This window comes from Rhineura floridana, chromosome 8 (genome assembly GCF_030035675.1).
Source record: "Rhineura floridana isolate rRhiFlo1 chromosome 8, rRhiFlo1.hap2, whole genome shotgun sequence".
Classification (NCBI taxonomy): Eukaryota; Metazoa; Chordata; class Lepidosauria; order Squamata; family Rhineuridae; genus Rhineura; species Rhineura floridana.
In genome coordinates this window covers 52,733,121-52,757,197 of record NC_084487.1, presented here as the reverse complement: position 1 = coordinate 52,757,197, position 24,077 = coordinate 52,733,121, and the positions used below count along the sequence as shown (strand labels likewise).

General features: G+C 40.4%; 1 protein-coding gene across 1 annotated transcript in view; it reads right to left on the bottom strand.

The window, feature by feature from the left end:
• ANKS1B (ankyrin repeat and sterile alpha motif domain containing 1B) overlaps nt 1-21,651 on the bottom strand; it is a 573,173-nt gene extending 551,522 nt beyond the window's left edge. The window contains exon 1 of the mRNA XM_061582729.1: nt 21,543-21,651. Within this exon, the coding sequence (XP_061438713.1) occupies nt 21,543-21,572 (30 nt within the window). The 5' untranslated portion in view covers nt 21,573-21,651. The remainder of the gene's footprint in view (nt 1-21,542) is intronic.
• Nucleotides 21,652-24,077: the final 2,426 nt, after the last annotated feature.

Sequence of the window (24,077 nt, the reverse complement as noted above, 5' to 3'; positions counted from 1 at the left end):
GGTACGCCTGGCGCCGACACTATTATCTTTTCGGCGCCAGGTTAAAACCTTTCTCTTCTCTGAGGCATTTTAATCTAAGTTATTTATGTAAATGTTGTAATTTTTATTTTAGATGATGTACTTTTATATTTGTTATATTGATCTTGTAATTTTATTATTGTATATGTTTCTATGTTTGCCGCCCAGAGAGCTGTTTGCTAGTCAGGCGGGATATAAGCTGAATAAAATAAATAAATAAATATGGAGGAGCTATTCCTTGAACTGGGCCTGGAAGCAGATTGGTAGCATTATAAAATGGTTCATAAATATGCCAGTTGGAGTCTCTCAGAAGGTGAGTAGTAGTATTTTGCACTACCTGACATTTCCAAGTTATTTTCAAATGCAGTTCCATCATCATCAACCTCATCATCATCATTTAAATTTATATCCCACCCTTCCTTCCAGAAGAAGCCCAGGGTGGCAAACAAAAACACTAAAAAATCTTTAAAAATCTTAAAAACAAAACATCTTAAAAACATCTTTAAAAAGAAATCTTTAAAACATATTTTTTTAAAAAATCTAAAAACAATTCAAACACTGATGCAGACTGGGATAAAGTCCCTACTTAAAAGGTTCGTTGAAAGAGGAAGGTCTTCAATAGGTGCCAAAAAGACAACAGAGATGGCACATGTCTAATATTTAAGGGGAGTGAATTCCAAAGGGTAGGTGCCACAAAACTAAAGGTCCATTTCCTATGTTGTGCAGAATGGCCCTCCTGATAAGATCGTATCTGTAGGAGGCCTTCCCCTACAGAGAGCAGTGATCAACTAGGTATATAAATTGTCAAACAATATTTCAGTTAATCCTGGTCCTAACTTGTATAGGGTTTTATACACCAAAACGAATACCTTGAACTTGCCCAGTAGCTAATGGGCAGCCAGTTCAATTCTTTCAGCAGCAAGTAACATGTTGGCGATATCCAATCCCAGAAAGCAGTCCCATGTAGAGCATGTAGAGTACAAGTCATCAAAGCATGAACGACACAGTGGCCAGGTCACTTTCTTGGCAAGGCCTGTGTGCCAGCTGAAGCCAGTTGGGGCTAACAAGGGAGAAGACAGCTGCCAGAGGGTGAGGAAGAGAGCTCCCCTTCATAAGAGCCACCTCTAGCCAAGGCTTCGCTCCATGTGCCGGGGTAGTAGTCGAGGGCCTGCCATTGAGGTAATACTGGGCAGGGGACATAATAGCAGTGGGAGGCAGACTGGCCGTTACAGGGGAAGGGATATAAGACATCTTTGTGCTTGCATCCCTTCTGGTCCCCCTTCCATCTCTTGGGACACTGGTAGCTACGCTGGGAACTCCCTGGATCTTACTGTCCTGCTGATGAATGCAAGGTAAGTGACTAATAAAACCACTTTAATTCAGGACTTAATCCTGGATGACTGTGCTGACCTTACTTGTATTACCAAAACCTGGTTAAATGACCAAGGCAGAGTAGGTCTCTCCTAGCTCTGCCTACCAGGTTTTGTGGCACTCCAATAGCCTAGATCCAGGGGACAGGGAGGTGGGGTCGCAATTGTCTGCAGGGAATCTATCTCCCCTGTCAGGTACCCTGTCCCTAACACCTCCAGCTTTGGCGTTGGGTCAGGGAGACAGAGTGGGGATTCTCTTGGTGTACCGTCCACCCCGCTGCCCAACAGTCTCCCTTCCTGAGCTGGTGGAGCTGGTCTCGGTGTTGGTGTTGCAATTCCCCAGGTTGATGGTCCTGGGTGACTTCAACATACATGCCGAGGTTAGACTCACAGGTCCAGCTCAGGACTTCATGGCTGCCATGACAACCATGGGGCTGTCTCTAATATCATCTGGACCAATGCATGTGGCAGGACACACACTTGATCTTGTGTTCTGTTCGGGACAGGAAGAAGGTGATCTGAGGGTGGAGGGGTTCTTAGTGACTCCGTTATCATGGACAGATCACCACCTGACAAGGTTTAGACTTTGTGCCCCTGGTAACCTTCGCAGGGGCAAAGGGCTGATTAAGATGGTCCGCCCCCGGAGACTCATGGATCCAGATGGTTTCCTGAATGCTCTGGGGAATATTCTCAGCATAGCTGGCGATACTGCCAAAGCCCTGGTCAATCTCTGGAATACGGAGGTGACCCGGGCGGTAGACACTATTGCTCCAAAGCACCCTATTCCACCAGGGAAGGCCCATAATACACCTTGGTTTACTCAAACCTTGGGCCTGATGAAAGGGCAGGGATGACAGCTAGAGTGATGATGGAGAAAAACTCAGTCCGCTTCCAATCGAACACAGGTTAGAGCTCATTTTCAAGCCTATCATGTGGCGGTGATGGCAACGAAGAAAGTGCACTTCTCTGCCACCATTGCGTCTGCTCAGTGTTGTCCGGCGATGCTTTTCCGGGTGGTCCGGGATCTTTTGGGCTCTGGCCTTACATTAGACTGTGAGCCCTCAGTTGCTTGCTGTGACATGTTTGTGAGGCACTTTGCAGATAAAATTGCTCACATTCGGACTGACTTGGACTCCTCATTAACTACAGTTGTGCCAGATGTCCCTGAAGCTTCCTCTGGTCATTTTTCTATGGATACTTTTCAGCTTGTAAAGCCTGAGGATGTGGAGAGGATTCTGGGAGAATCGAGGGCCACTACTTGTTCCCTTAACCTTTGCCCATCCTGGTTAATCAAATCTGCCAGAGGGGGAGTGGCTGATGAGTTGGCATATTTAATTAACACCTCCCTAAGGGAAAGTTCTATGCCAACATTGTTGAAAGAGGCTGTGATAAGACCTTTGTTTAAAAAGCCTTCGGATCTTAACAAATTCCGCCCAGTCTCTAATCTCCCCTTTCTGGGCAAGTTGATTGAGAGGGTAGTGGCTGCTCAGCTCCAAGTTTTCCTGGATGAATCAGACTATCTAGACCCTTTTCAATCAGGCTTCAGGCCTGGTCATGGGACAGAGACTGCCTTGGTCACCCTGCTTGATGACCTACACCGTGCATCAGACAGGGGGAGTGCATCCCTGTTGGTCCTGCTGGACCTCTCGGAGGCCTTCAATACGATCGACCATGGTATCTTTCTGGGCCGTCTAGCTGGGATGGGATTGAAAGGCACTGTTTCACAGTGGCTCTGGTCCTACCTGACGGACAGGACCCAGAAAATGGTGCTGGGAGACTACTGCTCGACCCCCTGGCCGTTGGCCAGTGGAGTATCGCAAGGTTCCATTCTGTCTCCCATGCTCTTTAACATTTATATGAAACCACTGGGAGAGGTCATCAGGAGATTTGGAGTACAATGTCATCAATATGCTGATGACACTCAGCTCTATCTCTCCCTACCACCTGATTGCAGGGAGGGAGTGCTCATCCTAAACTGGTGCCTGGAGGCTGTGAAGGGCTGGACATGGCTAACAAACTGAAACTTAATCCAGACAAGATGGAAGTACGGCTGGTCAAGGGAAAAACTGCACCAGGGACAGGGTTGCAACCTGTTCTGGATGGGGTTGCACTCCCCTTGAAGGAGCAGGTCCGCAATTTGGGAGTCCTCCTGCTGCTTGAATATCAGGTGGCTGGGGTAGCCAGGAGTGCTTTTGGCCAACTCAAACTGGTCTACCAGCTGCGTCCGTTCCCGGAAGCAGTTGACTTGGCCACAGTGACACATGCATTGGTGACATCGAGGCTTGATTACTGTAACGCACTCTAACCTTTGAAAACGGTTCGGAAATTGCAGTTGGTTCAAATGCAGCAGCCATTGTTAACTGGAGCATGGCTCAGGGAGCATATCACCCCTGTGCTTTATCGACTCTACTGGCTTCCAATTTGTTTCCGGGCCCAATTCAAAGTGCTGGTTCTGACCTTTAAAGCCCTAAACGGCCTTGGACCAATATACCTGAGGGACCGCTTATGCCTGTATGTACCTGCCTGGGATTTAACATCATCTGCCTCTGGCCTCCTCTGCGTGCCTGGAATAAAAGATGTTAGACTGACAGGCACGTGAGAGAGAGCTTTTTCAGCTGTGGCCCCCAAGCTTTGGAATACCCTACCCCAAGAAGTCCGCTCTGCTCCCTCCCTGTTGGTTTTCTGGAGACTTCTGGAAACGATCTTGTTCCGGAGGGCCTTTGGGGGGGACTGAAGGTAGAGCCTAACACTGATTTTATGCCTTCTACATTAAATTTTACCTTTGTAGTCCCTTTAGTACCACTCCCTATGTGTGTGTGTGTGTGTATAGTATTTTATGTATTTTAATTGTATTTTATGTATTTTAATTTATGTTTTTGTGATTTTACTGTTTACAATTTTATTATGTACGTGTTTGATTTTATTTTTGTAAGTCGCCCTAAGTGCCCTATTATAGGGTAGAAGGGCAGGATAGAAATATTTTAAAATAAATAAAAATAAATAAAAAAATAAAATCTTCCAGCAGGAATTGCAGCTGGCATAATAGTGAAAGCTAAGAAAGGGCAACCTCATCATAGCCACCACCTGAGAATCTAGGTGCAATACTAGTTCCAACAGCAAAAGCACCACAAACTATAACCTGATCCTTATAGAAGAACATAATCCTGTCCATAAGAGACAATTCCCCAGCTAGTTTATCCACAGAGTCCCACACTAATATGTTTGGTCTCATCAGTATCTGTTTCAATTATCTGCTTTTAGAACTAGATTATCTTTATCTTTCAGTTACTTGATTTCACCCAGTCTACTGGCATATAATCAACTCACCTGGATTTGATTAAAAGGAGAAAGAGTTGGTAGCTATCTCTATATTGATGACACTGTGATCATCAATACTAATCTCTGCTAATCTTACTTGGTTGTTTCATGTAGTTGTTAAAAAAAATAGTAGAGAAAAGTGAATTCTGATAGGACAAGGGAAGAACAGTAGTTTTCCAGAACCACCTTCTGGTGTCTACCCTTTAGGAAGGAGCAGGACCACTGCAAAGCAATGCCCTGAGCCCCTATCCAGAAATCAGGTCCAAAAGTATATCGTGGTTGAAAGCTGCTGAGAGAATCATGAGAATTAACAGAGTCACACACACCTTTTCCTGGTACAAATCATCTATCAGTGTGACCAGAGTGGCTTCTGTTTCAGATCTGGATATGGCACAAAATTGTACATTCAGATAATCCGCTTTATTAAGAATGCTTAGAGTTTGTCAACCACCACCCAATTCCCAATATTCATTTCATTGATAGTCTAGAAATCATCTACGATTTAACGTTATTTTATGGTCCAGGTTACCAGTTCTCCATTAGTTTTTTATTACACACAAACACTTAATATTTAACATAGTACATTTATGATTGTGTGAGAGGAACATGATGATGATGAAGATGATGACTTGTTAGACGTTTGTTATCCAAAGGTCTCTCAGCAACTTACATTAAAAACATAAATATAAATGCATAATCTCATAAAGCCATAAAACAGAACATCACAGCCACGGGAAGCTTGGCTGCACACTAATAACAAAGACAACATTTTAAAATTCTACTAAACATTTATATTCTACTAAGGCTACAGTCCTATGAACACTTACTTTAAAAAGAGCTGTATTGGAATTAGGGATGGATAGATCTGTTAACTTCAGTATTCATTTCTCATTTTTTCAATCTTCACTTCTACAGCAATTTGCATTTTTTTAAAAAAAATCCTAATGAAAATTCTTGAGCATTTTATTGAAATTTTCTCTTAACACATTTTTGTATGTTGATTAGACAAATGCATATATTTTTGCAAACAATTTCTCCTGACATAACACATTTTTGTAACTTATATTCACTAATACTGTATATTCATTTTTATGCACACTTTCCCCAATATATGCATTTATGTAAACATTGGTTGGTTGGAAAACTGCATTCACAAAGTTTGGATAAGTGTGAATTTTGAAGGGAGGTTGTGTTTTGGAAAGTGTGAATTTTATAAATTTGGCTTTAAATTCAAACCAAATTGAATTTCTCCCCTATCCCTAAATGGAATCAGTGCAACTTATTTCTGAATAAACATGCACAGAACTGAACTGTAATGACCCAATCATATTTTCTGCTATGCATGTTATACACACCATAGACCTGAGCTCAGAGCATCTGCAGTTGTTGCATAGGATCCTTCCTCTGTTGCTTCAGCAAAGGACTATCTGTCCCAAAAGCAATAGTTGCAAACAGCACTGCTTCATAACTCAGAATCGCCATGCCAAGTGATAAGGCTAAGATGGCTATTAGCCATGATTGCTGTGTGCTATCTCCAATGTAAAAAAGTTGCTGGAAATCACAGTCGTGCCAGTTTACATAGTTTTATCTTCCTTTGAGCTCATTTGGATTTTCTGAAAGCCCATTTGATAATATGTAATTTTCTTTCCAACATTTTAGTCTATATTTTGTTTAGTATTATCGGAACAGCTTCTTCTTAAAAATATGAAATATTGTTTTTTAGAACATTTCACAGTTAATTCCATAACTATCTAACAAAAGAAAACATACATTTAAATGACTTTTATAAAATGGCTGATACTGTTCTTTAAATTATTGAACCAGACTGCCATCTATTGGAAAATACTTTTAAAATAACCTGACTACCTAAGCATTCTATTGACTCTATTCTTACCCTATATTTTCTATTGTTTTATTTTTGTACATGTTTATTACTTCCAGCTATTTCTATTATCAGTTCTTATTGATCCTTATTTCAGTAAACTCTATTCAGTCTTCATATGCACACCTTAACATGGTGAGGGGGTTTGAGTGTGTTGAAGAAGCTGAGAGCAATGCCGTCAGGAGTCTAGACCAAAAGGCTAGACTCCTAGCAGGGGCACCCAAGGCGGAATGGTCAAAGCTGAAACACCAGACTAAGATGCATCCAAACTCAGAGGAAGGCAATGGTAAACCACCTCTGAATATCTCTTACCATGAAAACCCTATGAACAAAGTATCCAAAATGCAATACGAGATAGTGCTGGAAGATGAGACTCCAAGGTCAGAAGGCACTCACCAAGCTACTGGGGAAGAACAAAGGACAAGTACGAGTAGCACTGTGACTAATGACGCAGCTGGGTCAAAGCCGAAATGAAGCCCAGAGGCTGATGCGCACAGATGCGAAAGGAGAGTCCAGAGCTGTATGACACACACAATAGGAACATGGAATGTGAGAAGCATGAACCAGGGAAAGTTAGAAATTGTCAAGCAAGAAATAGAACACATCAACATTACAATACCTGGCGTGAGCAAACTAAAATGGATAGGAATGGGACATTTCAATCAGGCAACTACAAAATATTTTATGCAGGAAATGAGAAATTAAGAAGAAATGGGGTTGCTTTAATAGTGAGAAGTGATGTAGTAAGAGCAATTAGGAGCTACAACGCAAGGTCGATATCAATGAGATTAAACAGGAAACCTATCAACATAACCATCATCCAAGTCTATGCTCTGACGGCAAACGCGGAAGAAGAAGAATTGGAGAGATTTTACGCAGAAGTAGAGGAAGAAATTGATCACACACCAAAACAAGATGTGCTGATAATCATGGGGGATTGGAATGCAAAAGTAGAGAACAGAGAAGAATTAGGAATTGTGGGGAAATGGGGACTAGGAGACAGAAACGAAGCAGGAGAAAGATTTATTGAATTCTGCGAAGCCAATAATTTGTTTCTTGCACACACATTTTTTGAACAACTGAAAAGACAACTATACATGTGGACATCACCAAATGGTCAATATATATAATTTATATAATTGGTAGAAGAAGATGGAGAAGTTCCATACTTTCTCCCAAAACAAAACCAGGACCAGACTGCGGTACAGATCATGAACTGGTTGTATCGAAAATCAGAGTAAAGCTAAAGAAGACCAACAAAACAATCATAATGCCAAAATACAATTTAAATAACATCCCAGAAGCATATAAAGATCAAACAAGGAACAGATTTGAGGCTTTGGAGCAAAAAATCTTAATTTCACATATACGCTCATGGGGTCTGAACTGGCGGTGACCGACCAGGAGAGAGACCTCGGGGTTGTAGTGGACAGCACGATGAAAATGTCGACCCAGTGTGCGGCAGCTGTGAAAAAGGCAAATTCCATGCTAGCGATAATTAGGAAAGGTATTGAAAATAAAACAGCCAATATCATAATGCCATTGTATAAATCTATGGTGCGGCCGCATTTGGAATACTGTGTACAGTTCTGGTCGCCTCATCTCAAAAAGGATATTATAGAGTTGGAAAAGGTCAGAAGAGGGCAACCAGAATGATCAAGGGGATGGAGCGACTCCCTTACGAGGAAAGGTTGCAGCATTTGGGGCTTTTTAGTTTAGAGAAAAGGCGGGTCAGAGGAGACATGATAGAAGTGTATAAAATTATGCATGGCATTGAGAAAGTGGATAGAGAAAAGTTCTTCTCCCTCTCTCATAATACTAGAACTCGTGGACATTCAAAGAAGCTGAATGTTGGAAGATTCAGGACAGACAAAAGGAAGTACTTCTTTACTCAGCGCATAGTTAAACTATGGAATTTGCTCCCACAAGATGCAGTAATGGCCACCAGCTTGGACGGCTTTAAAAGAAGATTAGACAAATTCATGGAGGACAGGGCTATCAATGGCTACTAGCCATGATGGCTGTGCTCTGCCACCCTAGTCAGAGGCAGCATGCTTCTGAAAACCGGAAGCCTCAGGAGGGGAGAGTGTTCTTGCACTCGGGTCCTGCTTGCGGGCTTCCCCCAGGCACCTGGTTGGCCACTGTGAGAACAGGATGCTGGACTAGATGGGCCACGAGCCTGATCCAGCAGGCTCTTCTTATGTTCTTATGTTCTTTAAACTTAGTTGACAGAGAACCAGAAGAACTATGGAATGAAGTCAGAGACGTTATCAGGGAAGAATGCAAAAAGACAATACCTCTAGTTAAAAAGAGAGAAGAACCCCAGTGGATGACTGAAGAAACTCTTCAAATGGTTAAAGAGAGAAGGAAAGCAAAAGCAAAAGGAGATAGAAACACAGTCAGAACCCTAAATGCAACAATACAGCGACTAGTACGCAGGGACAAAGAGAACTATTACAATAGTTACTGTATAGAAATAGAAGAGGACAACAAAAAGGGTAGAACTAGAGCCCTGTTCCAAAAGAATAGAGAAATGAAAGGGAAATTTAAACCAAGAGTAGGGATGTTGAATAATGAACAAGGTAACACACTGACTGACCGAGATGAAATAAAAGGAATATGGAAGCAATACACTGAAAAACTCTATAAAAGAGATGCCAGGATGACAGATTCATTCATGGAGGAACCGTATGATGACAAACCAGAAATTTTAGAATGTGAGATGAAAGCTGCTCTTAAAATACTTGGAAGGAACAAATCACCAGGAATAGATGGCATACCAATAGAGTTGCTACAAGCTACTGAGACTGAATCTGTCCAAATTTTGACTAAAATCTGTCAAGAAATATGGAAAACTAAACAATGGCCCACAAACTGGAAGCGTTTAATATACATCCCAATTCCAAAGAAAGAGGATCCGAGGGAATGCAGTAATTATCGAACTATTGCCTTAATATCCCATGCAAGTAAAGTAATGCTCAAGATTCTACAACAAAGGCTCTTACCATATATGCAGCAAGAAATGCCAGACATCCAAGCAGGATTTAGAAAGGGAAGAGGTACCAGAGATCATATCGCAAACATATGTTGGATAATGGAACGGACCAAGGAACTTCAGAAAAAAATCACCCTGTGCTTTATAGATTATGGCAAAGCCTTTGACTGTGTAGATCATGAAAAACTACGGAATGGTTTAAAAGAAATGGGGGTGCCACAGCATCTGATTATCCTGATGCGCAACCTATACTCTGCACAAGAGGCTACTGTAAGGACAGAATATGGAGAAACCGATTGGTTCCCCATCGGAAAGTGTGTGAGACAGGGGTGTATTTTATCACCCTATTTATTTAATCTATACGCAGAACATATCATAAGGAAAGCAGAATTGGACCAAGAAGAAGGAGGTGTGAAAATTGGAGGGAGAAATATCAATAATTTAAGATATGCAGACGATACCATACTACTAGCAGAAAGCAGTAATGATTTGAAACGAATGCTGATAAAAGTTAAAGAGGAAAGCACAAAAGCAGGACTACAGCTGAACGTCAAATAGACTAAAGTAATGACAACAGAAGATTTATGCAACTTTACAGTTGACAATGAGGGCATTGAACTTGTCAAGGATTATCAATACCTCGGCACAATCATTAACCAAAATGGAGACAATAGTGAAGAAATCAGAAGAAGGCTAGGACTGGGGAGGGCAGCTATGAGAGAACTAGAAAAGGTCCTCAAATGCAAAGATGTATCACTCAACTCTAAAGTCAGGATCATTCAGACCATGGTATTTCCGATCTCTATGTATGGATGTGAAAGTTGGACAGTGAAAAAAGCTGATAAGAGAAAAATCAGCTCCTTTGAAATGTGGTGTTGGAGAAGAGCTTTGCGGATACCATGGACTGCAAAAAAGACAAATAATTGGGTGTTAGAACAAATTAAACCAGAACTATCACTAGAAGCTAAAATGATGAAACTGAGGTTATCATACTTTGGACACATAATGAGAAGACATGATTCATTAGAAAAGATAATAATGCTGGGAAAAACAGAAGGGAGTAGAAAAAGAGGAAGGCCAAACAAGAGATGGATTGATTCCATAAAGGAAGCCACAGACCTGAACTTACAAGATCTGAACAGGGTGGTTCATGACAGATGCTCTTGGAGGTCACTGATTTATAGGGTCGCCATAAGTCGTAGTTGACTTGGAGGCACATAAGAAAACAAACATTCAGTATTATCATGTTTATCTGAATGTGGCTACCCTGGACCAGAAAGAGACCAAAAGTTGCAGCAAAACCCTAGGGAAAATATTATTGAGAAAGCTGGGTTGAAAGTGCCCAGTTTGATGACATATAATGCAACACGTAAAAATGGTGGTATTTTAGGTATTACAGGTGTTAGCTAATTACAATTGTTGCTTTAGTGCCACCATGTTAATTTGTGGCAATTTCAAGAATGTTTTCCCTCTCTTTACAATGATAATTTTGCATTAGTTAGTGAGTTCTCAAACTGGATCAGGTATAACATTTACAGATTTGTATGAGTCTGATAAACTAGGGTTGTATTTCTTTATATAATATTAAACATAAATTAGAATTGGCCTCTGTTTGGCTACAATATAACCAATTAAACCCTTCCATAAAGTTTAACTTTTTTAATATTACTACTTTTGAGAGAATAAGTTATGAATGGGAGAGAAAAATAAAATGTATAGTTTTCAAAACTAGATGTGAGAGAGCAACTGGTCATCTTCTGTAACTAGGGTCGCCAGATCAGAAGCATCCCAAACCTGAGATTTCAGGGACGGGCCCTAGTGATATCATGGGATAAGCCCTAGTGATATCATTAAGCATGATACATTAAGCATCAACCACAGTTGCTTGGAGCATACAATTCAAACAAAAAAATTTCTCTGATTGGAAATTAAGATAGAAATGTCACCTAAAAGATGGAGCCTGGGTAGGGAACATTTAATCTAGCTTCCGGCAAGAAGAGTTTAAGTGCCCTCAGGCCAGGCCAGTCATCCAAAGGCCATTGTAGGAAGAAAGAAGCCTAGTGTTGTGGAGGTGTTAGATGGGAGCACTCAGGACAGGAGTAAAGATGGATGCCCCTGAAGTCTGCAAGTCTAAACATGCTTACTAAGGGACTAAGCCCCATAGAACTCAATAGGACTTACTTCTGAGTAGATATGGATTGGATTGTGCTATTGGTAATGTCATGAAATTGTAGCATGGTTCAGAATGGTTTAATGTAACATAGCTCTGATGCAGGGAATTGTGGGGATTTCATCTTGTATAGAGATGGGCCTCTGAGTGAGTGGAAAACTCCAAGTTTTGTTTCTCAGCTGCAGCTAATTAGGAGGCTTGAGAAGCAGCGCCTGTTTATCTCTGCTATCTGATGAGAGCCTGGTACCAAGGTCAAGCAGGCCTGAGAACAGTTGAGATTGGGAGGAGGATGGGGCCTGTTAGGCGCAAAGACTGGAGAATCTTCGGGAAGCATTACCTCATTAGGAAGCCCCCTGATTGGCTAAAATAGTATGGACTGTTGCTGGGGATTTTTCCTTGAGTATAGGGGTGAAACCTATAGCCTTTGTTCCCCTGGGTACCATCTTGATGGGTTCTACTGCCTTCAACACCCAACTTATGCCATTCTGGGGAGAGGTGAGATTTGCAACAACTATTTCTTCAAAATAAGTAGAATAGGCTAGTTAGTTTTATTATTTTGGTTTGTGTCTGAACTCTCTTGTATGTTCTACCTAAACCCCTGTTTCGCTATGGGTTTAAGGAATTGTTTTGCTGCTATTAATTGTGCACTTATATTTTATTTAATAAAGTGACTTCTTATTTACCCATATGTGTTCTTTGCAGGAGGGAAAATTTGGCTCTGAACCTGGTACCTTGGCCACTGACCACTTACTGTGTTTTGGGGTTGCTTGGGGCTTCAGGACGCCTCTTTGGCTCGTCCTTAGAAATCCCTGGCAGACCTATCTCTGGGCTCTGGGTTTCCTCTGACTCAGAGTGGTTATTCAGAGTGGTGTCAGCCTATATACTACCTTGCAGGGTTGGTGTTGGTTTGCACAACCTTGGCAAGGGGAGACCGTTTGTCAGGTTCAATTGCCCAGGTTGGGAACTGGGTCCTAGAGATGCACCTGGCGCCTGTGGGTTGGCACTAGGGCATGACAGGTAAAGTATGACTAGGGATCCTCTGCAATGTTATCCATATCAAAGCAAGGTTTGCAACTCCCTGCCTGGAATGCCCTGCCCCAACCTTTTAGTATGCCTGCTCCAAACTTCTTTACAGATTTGTCCCTTCACTTCAGAAAGAGGTTTGAAAAATCAGTAAGAGTAAGAAGATTCTCTACTCTTTTATGTCTACCCTGTGGGCTGCTATAAACTCACTAAGTGGCGTCACTAGGGGGTGGGGGGTGCAGACCGCACCAGGTGACACCATCAGAGGGGGGTGACTCTCAGCTTTAATTTTAAAAAAATTAAGTTTCTATTTGGTCCGGTTCTCAAGATATCCATAAAAACGTCAGCCGCCCCCCAGTGGCGTCACTAGGGGTGTGGGGGGGGTGCAGACCACACCAGGTGACACCATCAGAGGGGGGTGATTCTCAGCTTTAATTTAAAAAAAAATAAGTTTCTAGGTGGTCCGGTTCTCGAGATATACTTAAAAACATCAGCTGCCCCCGTTAAATCTTTTTTTAAACTACTGTATAGCACTTCGTAGCTTTAACCCCACCCGTTCAGGATTGCAGCCAATCAGTGAAGTGTTTGTTTGACCTGTGGCAGTGTCTAGTAAACCTCATTGCAAGGCCAAAAAATGGTGGTTCCCCCCCCCCGTTTATCTGAAAATCTCATAAATTGGGTAAGTATATATATTTCAGTTTTTTCTCCTCTTGTGTGTAGGAGTCATATCCTGGGCAGTGTTTTCAAAACCTTCCCAATACTTGCTTTTGTGGGGGTAAAAGCATTGCTAATCCCATATCTCCAGAGTAAATCCCATTGAATTCAATAGGATTTACTTTTGAGTAGACATGGTTATGAATGTGCTGAAAATCAATGGGACTTCGGAGTGAATGTAAAAAAGAATTGTGTTTGTGTTGTCTTTCTACCCCCCGCTCCAGTCCTATTTTAAAGCAAGTAGGCAGGAGTTACTTAGGTATTACAGTTTTTTATTCTGTAGGAAACGAATACTGATTTTTTTAAAACTAATACTGATTTTTCTGCAATGACCAACTGGTTTGACAATAAACTATTATATGGACTGTATGTATTTATACATCTGCAGTGTGTGTGTGTAGTCTTTCCAACAACCCTGTGAGGTAGGGTTGGAAACCAAGGCAGCTCACAAGAAATAAAGCCATTTAAAATCCAATAACCATAAAGCAAGGATAAACAGTTGGAAAACATCCTAAAGAGGCATGATTCTGAATTTTGGGTTGGGTGAATGAAGTTTATTTATTTATTATTTGATTTATATCCCACCCTTCCTCCCAGTAGGAGCCCAGGGCGGCAAACAAAAGCACTAAAAGCACTAAAAGCACTTTAAAACATCATAAAAACAGACTTTAAAATATATTAAAACATCTTTGAAAATATTTTTTAAAAGCTTTAAAAAAACATTTTTTTAAAAAAAAAAGAAAAGGCTTAAAAACATATTAAAAAGCAATTCCAACACAGACTCAGACTGGGATAAGGTCTCAACTAAAAGAACAAGTTGAAAGAACAAGTTCCTTATCACCTGAGGCTGCAGTTCTCTGCACACTTCCCAGTTTGAGTAAGCCCCATTGAATACATTGGGACTTGCTTCTGAGTAAACAAACATTGGATTGCACTATAAATATATTTAAAGATTGTGTAATTCATAAACATATTTGAGAGTCATGTTTATATACATATTTCTTTATACTGTGTCCCAATAAGTATTTGATTTCACACTATGGTTGTCACAAAATATATTACGGTCATGTCCATAAGCACCAGGAGGGTAGTCGCCCAGGGGATCTTAGTCCCTCTGCTTTTTGGGAGCAGGGTCCCTATGTCTCCAAGCATCCTACAGTCAGCATGAAAAGGGAGTGTGTTAGTCACTGAGAAGAGTCTTCTAATATGCTTCCTTGCCTTTTCTGCAGATTGGAGCCAATCGGAGTGAAAGGAGGTGAGTCAGCCACTGAGAAGACTCTTCTCAGTTGCTAACACTCTCCACTTTCATGCTGATTGGCTCCTAGAGATGTTTGTTGTTGTGAGAGAATGCATTAACAAAGATCCCATTCTTAATCCAGGAGTAAACAAGGGTGTACGTGGCTGTAACTATCATGAAGGGACCCTGCAGCTCTGAATTTTCTACTAAACAACTGATAAATACCTATGTAACTTTGTGTCTGGAGACTTATTATTAAGAATCACTTTCCATAATTGTAAGGAGGTATGTCCACACGCATGCATCCCAGGCACCTAAATGAGGGGAGACAGCAGCATAGGGACATAAGCAGGTGTCTTATTCCAGGGATTCCCAAACCTTTCTTCTATATAGACCACTTGAAAATTGCTGATGGTCTGAAAGTATCTGAAAATTTACTATGGGCTTATGCAAGATAATTAACTCCCATTAGTAATAAGAGCAAGAATTTGAGCTGTGCGTATGATATTGTAATTTAAAGGTGTAATTTTAATTTTGCTAGTTGTTTATGTCACTACTATTGCCATTACATTCAGTGATATATGGGAATTACGATTTACGAGTAACATTAGTACAAAAAACATTACTAAGGATTCTGTATGGTCTGATACGGGAGGAGATCCATGGGGGTGACACCATGAGTTACCACACCAGGTGACACCAACCCTAGTGACGCCACTGACTCACTTTGACCGCCAACCCAATTCCAGTGAGTAATAATTGACTGAGAGAAAATGCACATAGTTTGGTCTACCTTCACAGGCAGCAGCTTGGGAACAACATAAATTGCAGCCACACCAGTATATGAATTCTCTTTTACCACTATTGGGCAAGAAACAAACTGGCATGCAAACAACAAGGTGCATCATCAGTGGTTTAAGGGGGTTGAGCAGAGCGCATGGAATCGTTGTTGCTTCTATGGATGTAAGAGAGTGAGGTTAAAGATAAATGAAATGCAGATAGAAAAGGGGGGGGAATGACAGTGATGATTTCCTAAATGCAATACCATACCAACCAGAAGATTCCTATAAGTAAGGCAGAACACTCAGCATCCCACAACCAGTCAGGATTCCTAACCAAAACTAAAACTAAAAAATCTTTGCAACCAGTCAGCCAGGATCACAGAAATCCCCATGAAGATGGGAACCTGACCTGGGGACTGCAGTTAGTGCAGAATGCTGTGGTACGCTTGCTGACATGAGTGAGACTCTATCAGCACATAATACCTCCGCTCTGAAATCTGCACTGGCTGCTGATTTGCTACCAGGCCAAGTTCAAGGTGTGCTTTCCATGTTACAGGTGCCACATAGGACTTGTTCTGCTCTTGTAAGAAATCGGTCTTTTAGTGTGGCGGCATCTACACTTTCAAACTCCCTGCCTATTGATATTAGGCAGATGCCTTCATTGTACTCTTTTCAGCACCTGCTAAAAGCATTTTTGTTCAGGCAAGCTTACTCAGGCATGTAGAAGCTATTGTGTTTTATCTGTTTTTAACTCATTGTTGGTTTTATTATTTTGAATGTTTTTAAATACCTGTCTTTCACATTTTTGCCAATCATTTTATTGTTTTCATTCCTTCTGTAAACCTCCTTGAGATTTTTTACAATAAAGTGGTATATAAATGTAAATAAAATACATAAATAGATTTTGGAGTCACTGTGGCCCTTGGGTCTCTTTCCAGTTTTAGGAACAAAGGAATCTGCCTTATACCGACTAAGGCCATTTGATACCATCTAGCTCAGTACTGATGACATGGACTAGCACTGGCTCTCCGATTCCAGCAGTAGTTTTCCAGAAAGTGAATTTTGGACCTTTGCATGCAAAGCATATGCCACTGAGCTACAGCCCTTCCCGTTTCAAAAAGTATATTTTAAAAATGTTCTTTTCAATTCACTAATGAATGCACATCATACCTAGGGCAGATCTAAACCATTAATGTAAAGCCCATTCAACACACATTTGAAGCACATTCATAGGGAACTGCAATTCGTTAAGGGTGATGGGAACTATATCTGTAAGGGGGAAACTACACTTCCCAGGATTCTTTAGGGGACGTTATGTCCTTTAAATGCACGCTGGATGTGCTTTAAATGTATTGTGTGGATCTACTTAATAAACTTTGCCTGCATGTTAATTGTTTTAATTTTTTAAAAATGGAAATGAGCTATAAAGTTTACTGGGTGACCATGGGCTACTCACCATCTCTCAGCCTAATCTGCCCCTCAGGATGAAAACAACAGAGGGGAACAATGACCACCCCAAGGAAGAAGGGCACACTTAAAATGTAGAGGCAATAATCATGAACAACCATAGTGTGAAATCAAATACTTATCAGGACATAATATGAAGAAATATGCTATGATATATTTTGGCATGATTGCCAAAGATGTTTATTATTTACACAACCTGTAATGATATTTATAGTGCAATCCTATGCATGTTTAGTCAGAAGCAAGTCCTAATGTATTCAATGGGGCTTACTCAAACAGGGAAGCGTGCAAAGAACTGCAACCTCAAGCTGAAGTGATAAGAAACTTCACTCATCCAACCCAAAATTTAGAATCTTACCACTTTGCAACTGTTTATACTTGTTTTTATAGTTATTGGATTTTTAAAGGATTTATTTCTTCTTGTGAGCTGCCTTGGTTTTCAATCACCAATCCTACCTCACAGGGTTGTTGAGAAGACCACACACACATACACATTGAAGATATAAAAAATACATACACCCCATATAATAGTTTGTTGTCAAAACCAGTTGGTCATTGCAAAACATTAAAAAATTAAAATCATTATTAGTTTCCTACATAATAAAAGCAGTGACACATATGTAACCCTGCCTAATTGCTTTAAAAATAGGATTGGAGGGGAAGAGAAAGATTTACAACACAAACACAATCCTTTGCTACTCAAAAGTAAGTCCTACTAAATTCAATGGGGTTTACTCTGGGTATGTGGGATCAGCATTGCAGCTTTACTCCCAGAAAAGTGAGTACTGGATTAAAGTTTCATACTGGGAAGTTTTTCAAAATACTGCCCTCTTCAACAGCCCAGGAAATTTAAACTTGTTTGACTCCTGCACACCCAAGAGAGAAAAAGACTTTTTCTACTGCTGAAAGTTATATACTTACTCAATTTATGAGATTTTCAGATAAGCAGGAAAAAACAGCAGGTTTCTGGCCTTCCAATGGGGTCTAGTTGCTGCCTGAAGGTCAACAAATCCCTTGTCAATCACAACCCTGACTTCACTTATTGGCTACAAACCTGAAAGAGCAAGGTTAGAGCAGCCAGTTGCGAGCTCATTTAACAGAAGTTGCAGGGGCGGCTGACATTTTGGAGTATATCTTATGAACCAGACCATCTAGAAACTTAATTGTTTTAAAAAATGAAAGCTGAGAGTCTGGATATTAAGATGACTCACCCAGAGACCCAGCAAGAACTCCAAAAATCTGGATTCTTCGGGTGAAAACTGGAGACCTGGCAACCCTATTTGTAATAGGCAGATGCTTGACTACACTTTTTTTTGGTTCATGTCAGTGGGCCATAGTATGTGTCTTGCTTGCAGTGCATTCTGGGACCAGCCTGTCTGTGACCCTTGCTCCTGATTGTGACATAAAATGTGGAGGCAAATTTCCTGACTCCAGAACTTGCAAGAGGGCAAGTACTGATAATCAATGACATGGTAAGGCTTTCAAATTAATAATTATCCATTTTCTTAAGGAACAGATTTCCTCCAGACACTAGTGTCAACACAGACTTAATATATGACATATTAGAATTAGCAAGACAATGTTTGTTTATGTCAGTTGCAGGAATTTGTGCTATGCATCTCACATAGATAAGATGATAATCTTTTAAGTACATCTTATAGAAAAGTTATAGAATTACATTTCAAAATAATCTTTTCATTTCCTTTGTCATGTCAGCATTCCCCCTCTATGAGATTCAAAATTACATTTAAGGTTGATGTTTTGCAAGGGTTAGGCAGAACACTTTGCTCCCTCTGCATCTTCACATCACTCTCAAGGAACAGCTTAGCACTCTGCTAGACATTGGCCCAAGAAGAAGGGTGCCATCACTTTTTCCTGATTATTGTTGGTATACAAGGGAAGAGATTCATTCTCATGGGCATAGAAATCGTGATCATGAACCTTGGGTCTCAATAATCTCTGACCAACTAGCTGCCGGATTGCTTTAACGAGCACCGGGAAAGGTATAACTTTGCTCCTATCCCTATTTTTCTTGAGCCCCACAAAAAAAACTGTTCTCAGACTACTTTACTTTCTGCTATAGTTTGGGTATTACTTCTAGTGCCTAGAAGTTTCTTTTTTCTCTTTGTAGCTATTAGCAGCCATTTTGAGAAGACTGCTTTGGAATTTCAGTGAGTGAAACAAAGACATATTTTTGTCTTTGTGGCCAGCAAGACTAAGCTCGAAGACCAAGCTCCAAAAGATTTTTTGGAAGTGAAAGTGAACCCAGTAACAGAGATTCTGTGGCAACAGTCTGGAAGCGAGCAGTTTAAGAGGATAGTAATCTAATGCTCCTTTGTTTGCTTTATTATGGCATTTATGTAGAATCCATTTACACATATATGGATCAAGACAAGATATTGCTTGATGTTACATGTTATTTGTCTTTGCATCAGTCCTTTGCTGTGAGTCCCTCCAGAGACCTCTGAACAAGATCAAAAATACATAAAAGAATAAAATATTGTAATGGGTTACATATGCATCTCTATTTTTTAAAAAATCCAAGTAAGTTCTAATCAGAGTAGACTCATTGAAATTAATGGGCATGACTAACTGAGGTCCATTAATTTTTATGAGTCTACTTTTAGCTGGATACCACCCATTCTAATTTTGCAGGAGGGAGGGAAGTATAAACTTTGAAGCTAAGCCTAGTTGTTTCCTTTTGTCATGCCACCTTCCCCGGGATTTTGGGAAGAAAAATATTTGTAGGTCTACTGCATAATGCTACCTGTGAATGAAAGCATTGGAAATGTGGACATTCAACAGTGGATATGAAATATATTTGGTGGACTTGTCCAACAATTAAAATCTTTGGGGAAAATGTGGTAAGAATGGTATCATTACTAACGTATTATTAATACTTTTATTAGGATAAATAATAGGATATTAGGATATTTAGATCAACAAATTATAAGGCATTAATATGGAATTTAGTAAGAGCTGCTCATATGCTTATTGCACAAAAATGGAAAAACAGATCACCACCAAAAGTGAAAGAATGATTAGCAAAAAATTGGAAGGTAACCATTATGTATAAATTTACAGAACGGCTTAGAGTGAGAAAAGGTAGATAAGAAAGAGAAAAAAGTAAAGTTAAGTGGAATTCTCTAATTGAATTTATGAAGAATATAACATGAATGCTGATAAATATAATAGCTTCTCTGTGCAGTAAAATATCAATACATGTATATTATAGGTATTTATAATGTGTATGTATTTAATTATTTGGTTTAATTACTGTATGTTCTTGAGATTTAATAAAGTATAACTTAAACAGAAATAAAAAAATATTTCTAGATCTATGTTCAAATGATACAATATCCATAAAGTCCCAGATCTACTGTTCTCAACTCTAGAGGTCAAGAATGATATTTTGCAGAGATACTAGAAACCAAACTGCAGGTAACACTGCTCACTTCTACTGCAATACAGTTTTTTAAATGGTGGCAATTGTTTTATAAAATTCTCCTGGGGAAGCCTGATAAGATACCTCAGTTTTCCTTTAGAAAAAGAATAAAAATCTTTCTTTTTCAACAAGTCTTGAATGATAAGGTCTTTAACTGATGAGCAGATTTAAAAATGTCTTACTATGTTTTTTCAGACAATTTTATTTGCTGTTGCTATGCTATCTACTGCTGTTATTAGATTTACTATTGCGACCATAGTTCATATATTTTATTGTGTCTTTACTCAGTAGTGTTGTTATTTTGTTGCTCTTTTTAGGTTTTATTGTAAGCTGCCCCAAATCTTTAAGGAGACATGGACTAGGGCACAAATTTTAAAATGAAATAAAAAATAATATATACTATTTAATCTTAATTCCACTTGCCTTCTCTCTGTCTCTCTCGTGCACACATGTGCACATTGATTCTAGAATCTTTAATATATCTTTGCCCCAGTTTACAAAGCAGTAAGCAACGATCTCTACACACTCATGTCCATGTTTCTACAAAGATGCTTGCCACTGTCCTCCTGAACTGGGGAAGGGTGAGATCATCTGTCACTAGCACTGAAGCTTAAGAGGCTTGGAAAGCAATGAGGTATGTCTCTGAAGCTGGAGAAGGGCAGTGGGGACTTGGCTCCTAGCACCTCCAAAACTCAGTGTGATGTCACAACCAAGGCCAACCAAAACATGTAGATCCTTTTATCCCCCAGTAAATGCTTGGTGCTGTGGGAGGGCAGGAATCTGGAAGGTAGAGGAAGTTTGGGAAGTTCTAAGATAATCCATTCTATCTAGTAGTAGAACCTTTAGCCCCTTTCCACATAGTCAAGACTGTTTTTTACAACTATGACAAGGCTTGCATTACTTTCTGAGGAACACATATTCAGGACTTTTTACGTGTTGCTCCTACTGTTTTTGTTAAAATGGTATAATTGTTTTTATTTATTATATAGCTTTAATTATGTAAATGTAAACTATCTTAAGTGTGGTGGGATTTAAATATTTCAAGAAACAATATATCTATGAGACAAAACTAAATAATGTTGTTAATGGCTAGATGTTAGGTCATGTTCAGTCTTACTTACTATATTAGATTTGGATTGGCTTCCATTCATCACCAATTCTTCTTCTGATACTTTGCTAACATTGTCCAGGTAGTGATCTGATACAGTATGGCACGGTTCTTCCAAAGAATAATCCTTTTCTTGGCACAGCTTGATTTCATCTAATAGTTTTGATAACTCCCCAGTCACAGCTTCACCTTTATAAAAAGCAAAACAACCTGTCAGCATGGTAAGCCAAAGAAAACACGTCAAAACATGATGATAAATATGTTCTGCTACACATGATCCAATCCTAGAAATATATTGAGTTGCCAAGTTGATGGTTTCTTTCTGTAAACATGTAAACTGCTCAGCTCTAACTTCTTATTTATATACTGAATTCTGTCACCATGTCACCAAGTCATAATGAAAATTAGTTAATCTCCATTCTGACTTAAGCATAGAGAATTTATTATTAGCTACTCTTTTTCCTTCATTCCAGATTTTCATACAAAGTTGACTGTGCTAATTTTACTTTTGGTCAATTAAAGGAAAACCTCACATGCTCAGAAACACTGTTCATTGTATTGGTTTTCTTACTGGAGTCTGTCTGTGAGCACCATTACTATATAGACCAAAAGGGAAATGAGGGTTTCCCAATACAGAGTGATTGGGTTTCAGGTATGGGATTTTAAGTTGTGGATAAGCTCTGCTTCCCTCGCTTTTACTCCCTATCCAGCACCAGTATAACTGCCAGAACAGAAGCACCTCCCCATGATTTGGGTGTATTTTATTCTCTTTTCTTCAAGTTCTCAACATGTTTATCTACTTTAATGTCTTGTTCTTCCTTTAAAGCTTTTTAAATATATTTTTTTAAAAACTATGAAACATTGGTCTATCAGTTACCACTGTGTGAACAGCCCATCTCTAAGAAGTAGGAGATTTGAAAATCCAGCTTCTGTTTTAAATTAGAAGAACAGGTTCTTCTGATCTTCAAAAGAAGGCTCACCACTGAAATTATATACATCTGAACATAACCTAATAGTGGATATTGCAGTTTATCTAGGTGGGAAGAGTATTTAGCAGCAGTTGCTAAAAATTAGGGAACTAGTTTTGCCGAATATTAGTTTTGTCTCCTTCCACTCGTCTTTCCAAGCTTGCATTTCAAAGAAGATCTGGCTACTTCTACTGACATGGAAAGGCTCCCTGTATTGTCTGGTGGGCAAATCTATGGCTGCTGTTAGCCTGGGGGGGGCTGTACTCCCCCCCCCAGCCTTGGTTCTCTTTAGAGTTTAGCATTTAGCTTCTTCCTAACAGTTTGGAAGATGGGTCAAAGTATGGTCAATGTGAGCTCATTGCCCACCTGGTCTATCTAAGGGGCTAATGAGTTTACATTCCAAGGAGCAGGATTGCCAGGATTGCTCTGCTTGTTAGCAGTAGCAGCTATTATTATGCTGCCTCATGCTGGGAAACTGCCTTATTAATCAGATAACCAATTAAGTGCTATGCTGAGAGCAATGGTTTAATACTTTGTAGCAATTAATTAGATCATCACTGTGCTTGTAAACATGTATACTATATAGCTGTCCTTGGTGCCCAGTTCGGGGTTCAGACTGGTCAACAGTTCGTGCAGGACCTTGCAGTCTGTTCCACTTATTGGGTATGCCTGTGTGCTGTAAGTTATTCAATAAAACTCTCCTTGTAAGCAAACCTGGAACTGGCTTATCATTTCCTTGGTATCCCAGCAACCTGGAAGCCCGCGGCCAGAGCACACAATTGGCGCAGTCAGCAGGATACCAAGAGATCCGACATGTCTAGATGCAAAGGGAAGGAGGATGTGGATGTCGGATTGAAGAACTGACTCCCAGGCTGGCCACAGCATGAGATGTGGGGTCAGGTCACAGAGCAATTGGCGGTCCTGAGCGGTCCAGTGGCATGGCCAGAGGTGGAGAAAGACTGCACGCCAGCTGGTCCAGTAGCTGCTATGGAGTCTCTGAAGCTGGAAAAGTGGTCAGCTAAAGAGAAGCAGAGTGCAGCGCCTTTAGCATGGCTTTTGCTGACAGCATTGAAAGCTGTGGGGCAAAAGGAACTGGAGTGGAAGGTGAAAGCAGGACAGCTCGAGGATGAGCAAGGGAAGGAGCAAGACCTGAGAGTCCTGACCAGAGAAACACTGCAGAACAGGCAACAGGAACGGCAGGAGCACTGGTAACGAGTGGGAGAGATATTTGAGAGCATCTTTGGAGAGGAAGAGGAGACCCCATGTGAGGGGGTGAAACCCCTGCCTGATCAGCCACTGCAAGAGGTCAAGAGTGATCCAGGAGCCCAGCTGCAGAGCACCCAGACTGGGGTGGCTAAAGAGATCCAGAAAGTGGACAGGCTGCTGGTGGGGATTGGACTGTGAGGAGTTGCAGTCCACAGCGGAGGAAGAAGAAGCTGCTGGGGGGGAAGACAGCAAAAAGCTGGAAGTAAAGCCCCAAAATCTGAAGGAGGACAGGCTGGAAAATGAAGAGGAAGTGGCCTCGGAAGAAAGTGGCTGGAGAAGAGATCCTGCTGATAGATTCCTCTGCTCTGTGTGTG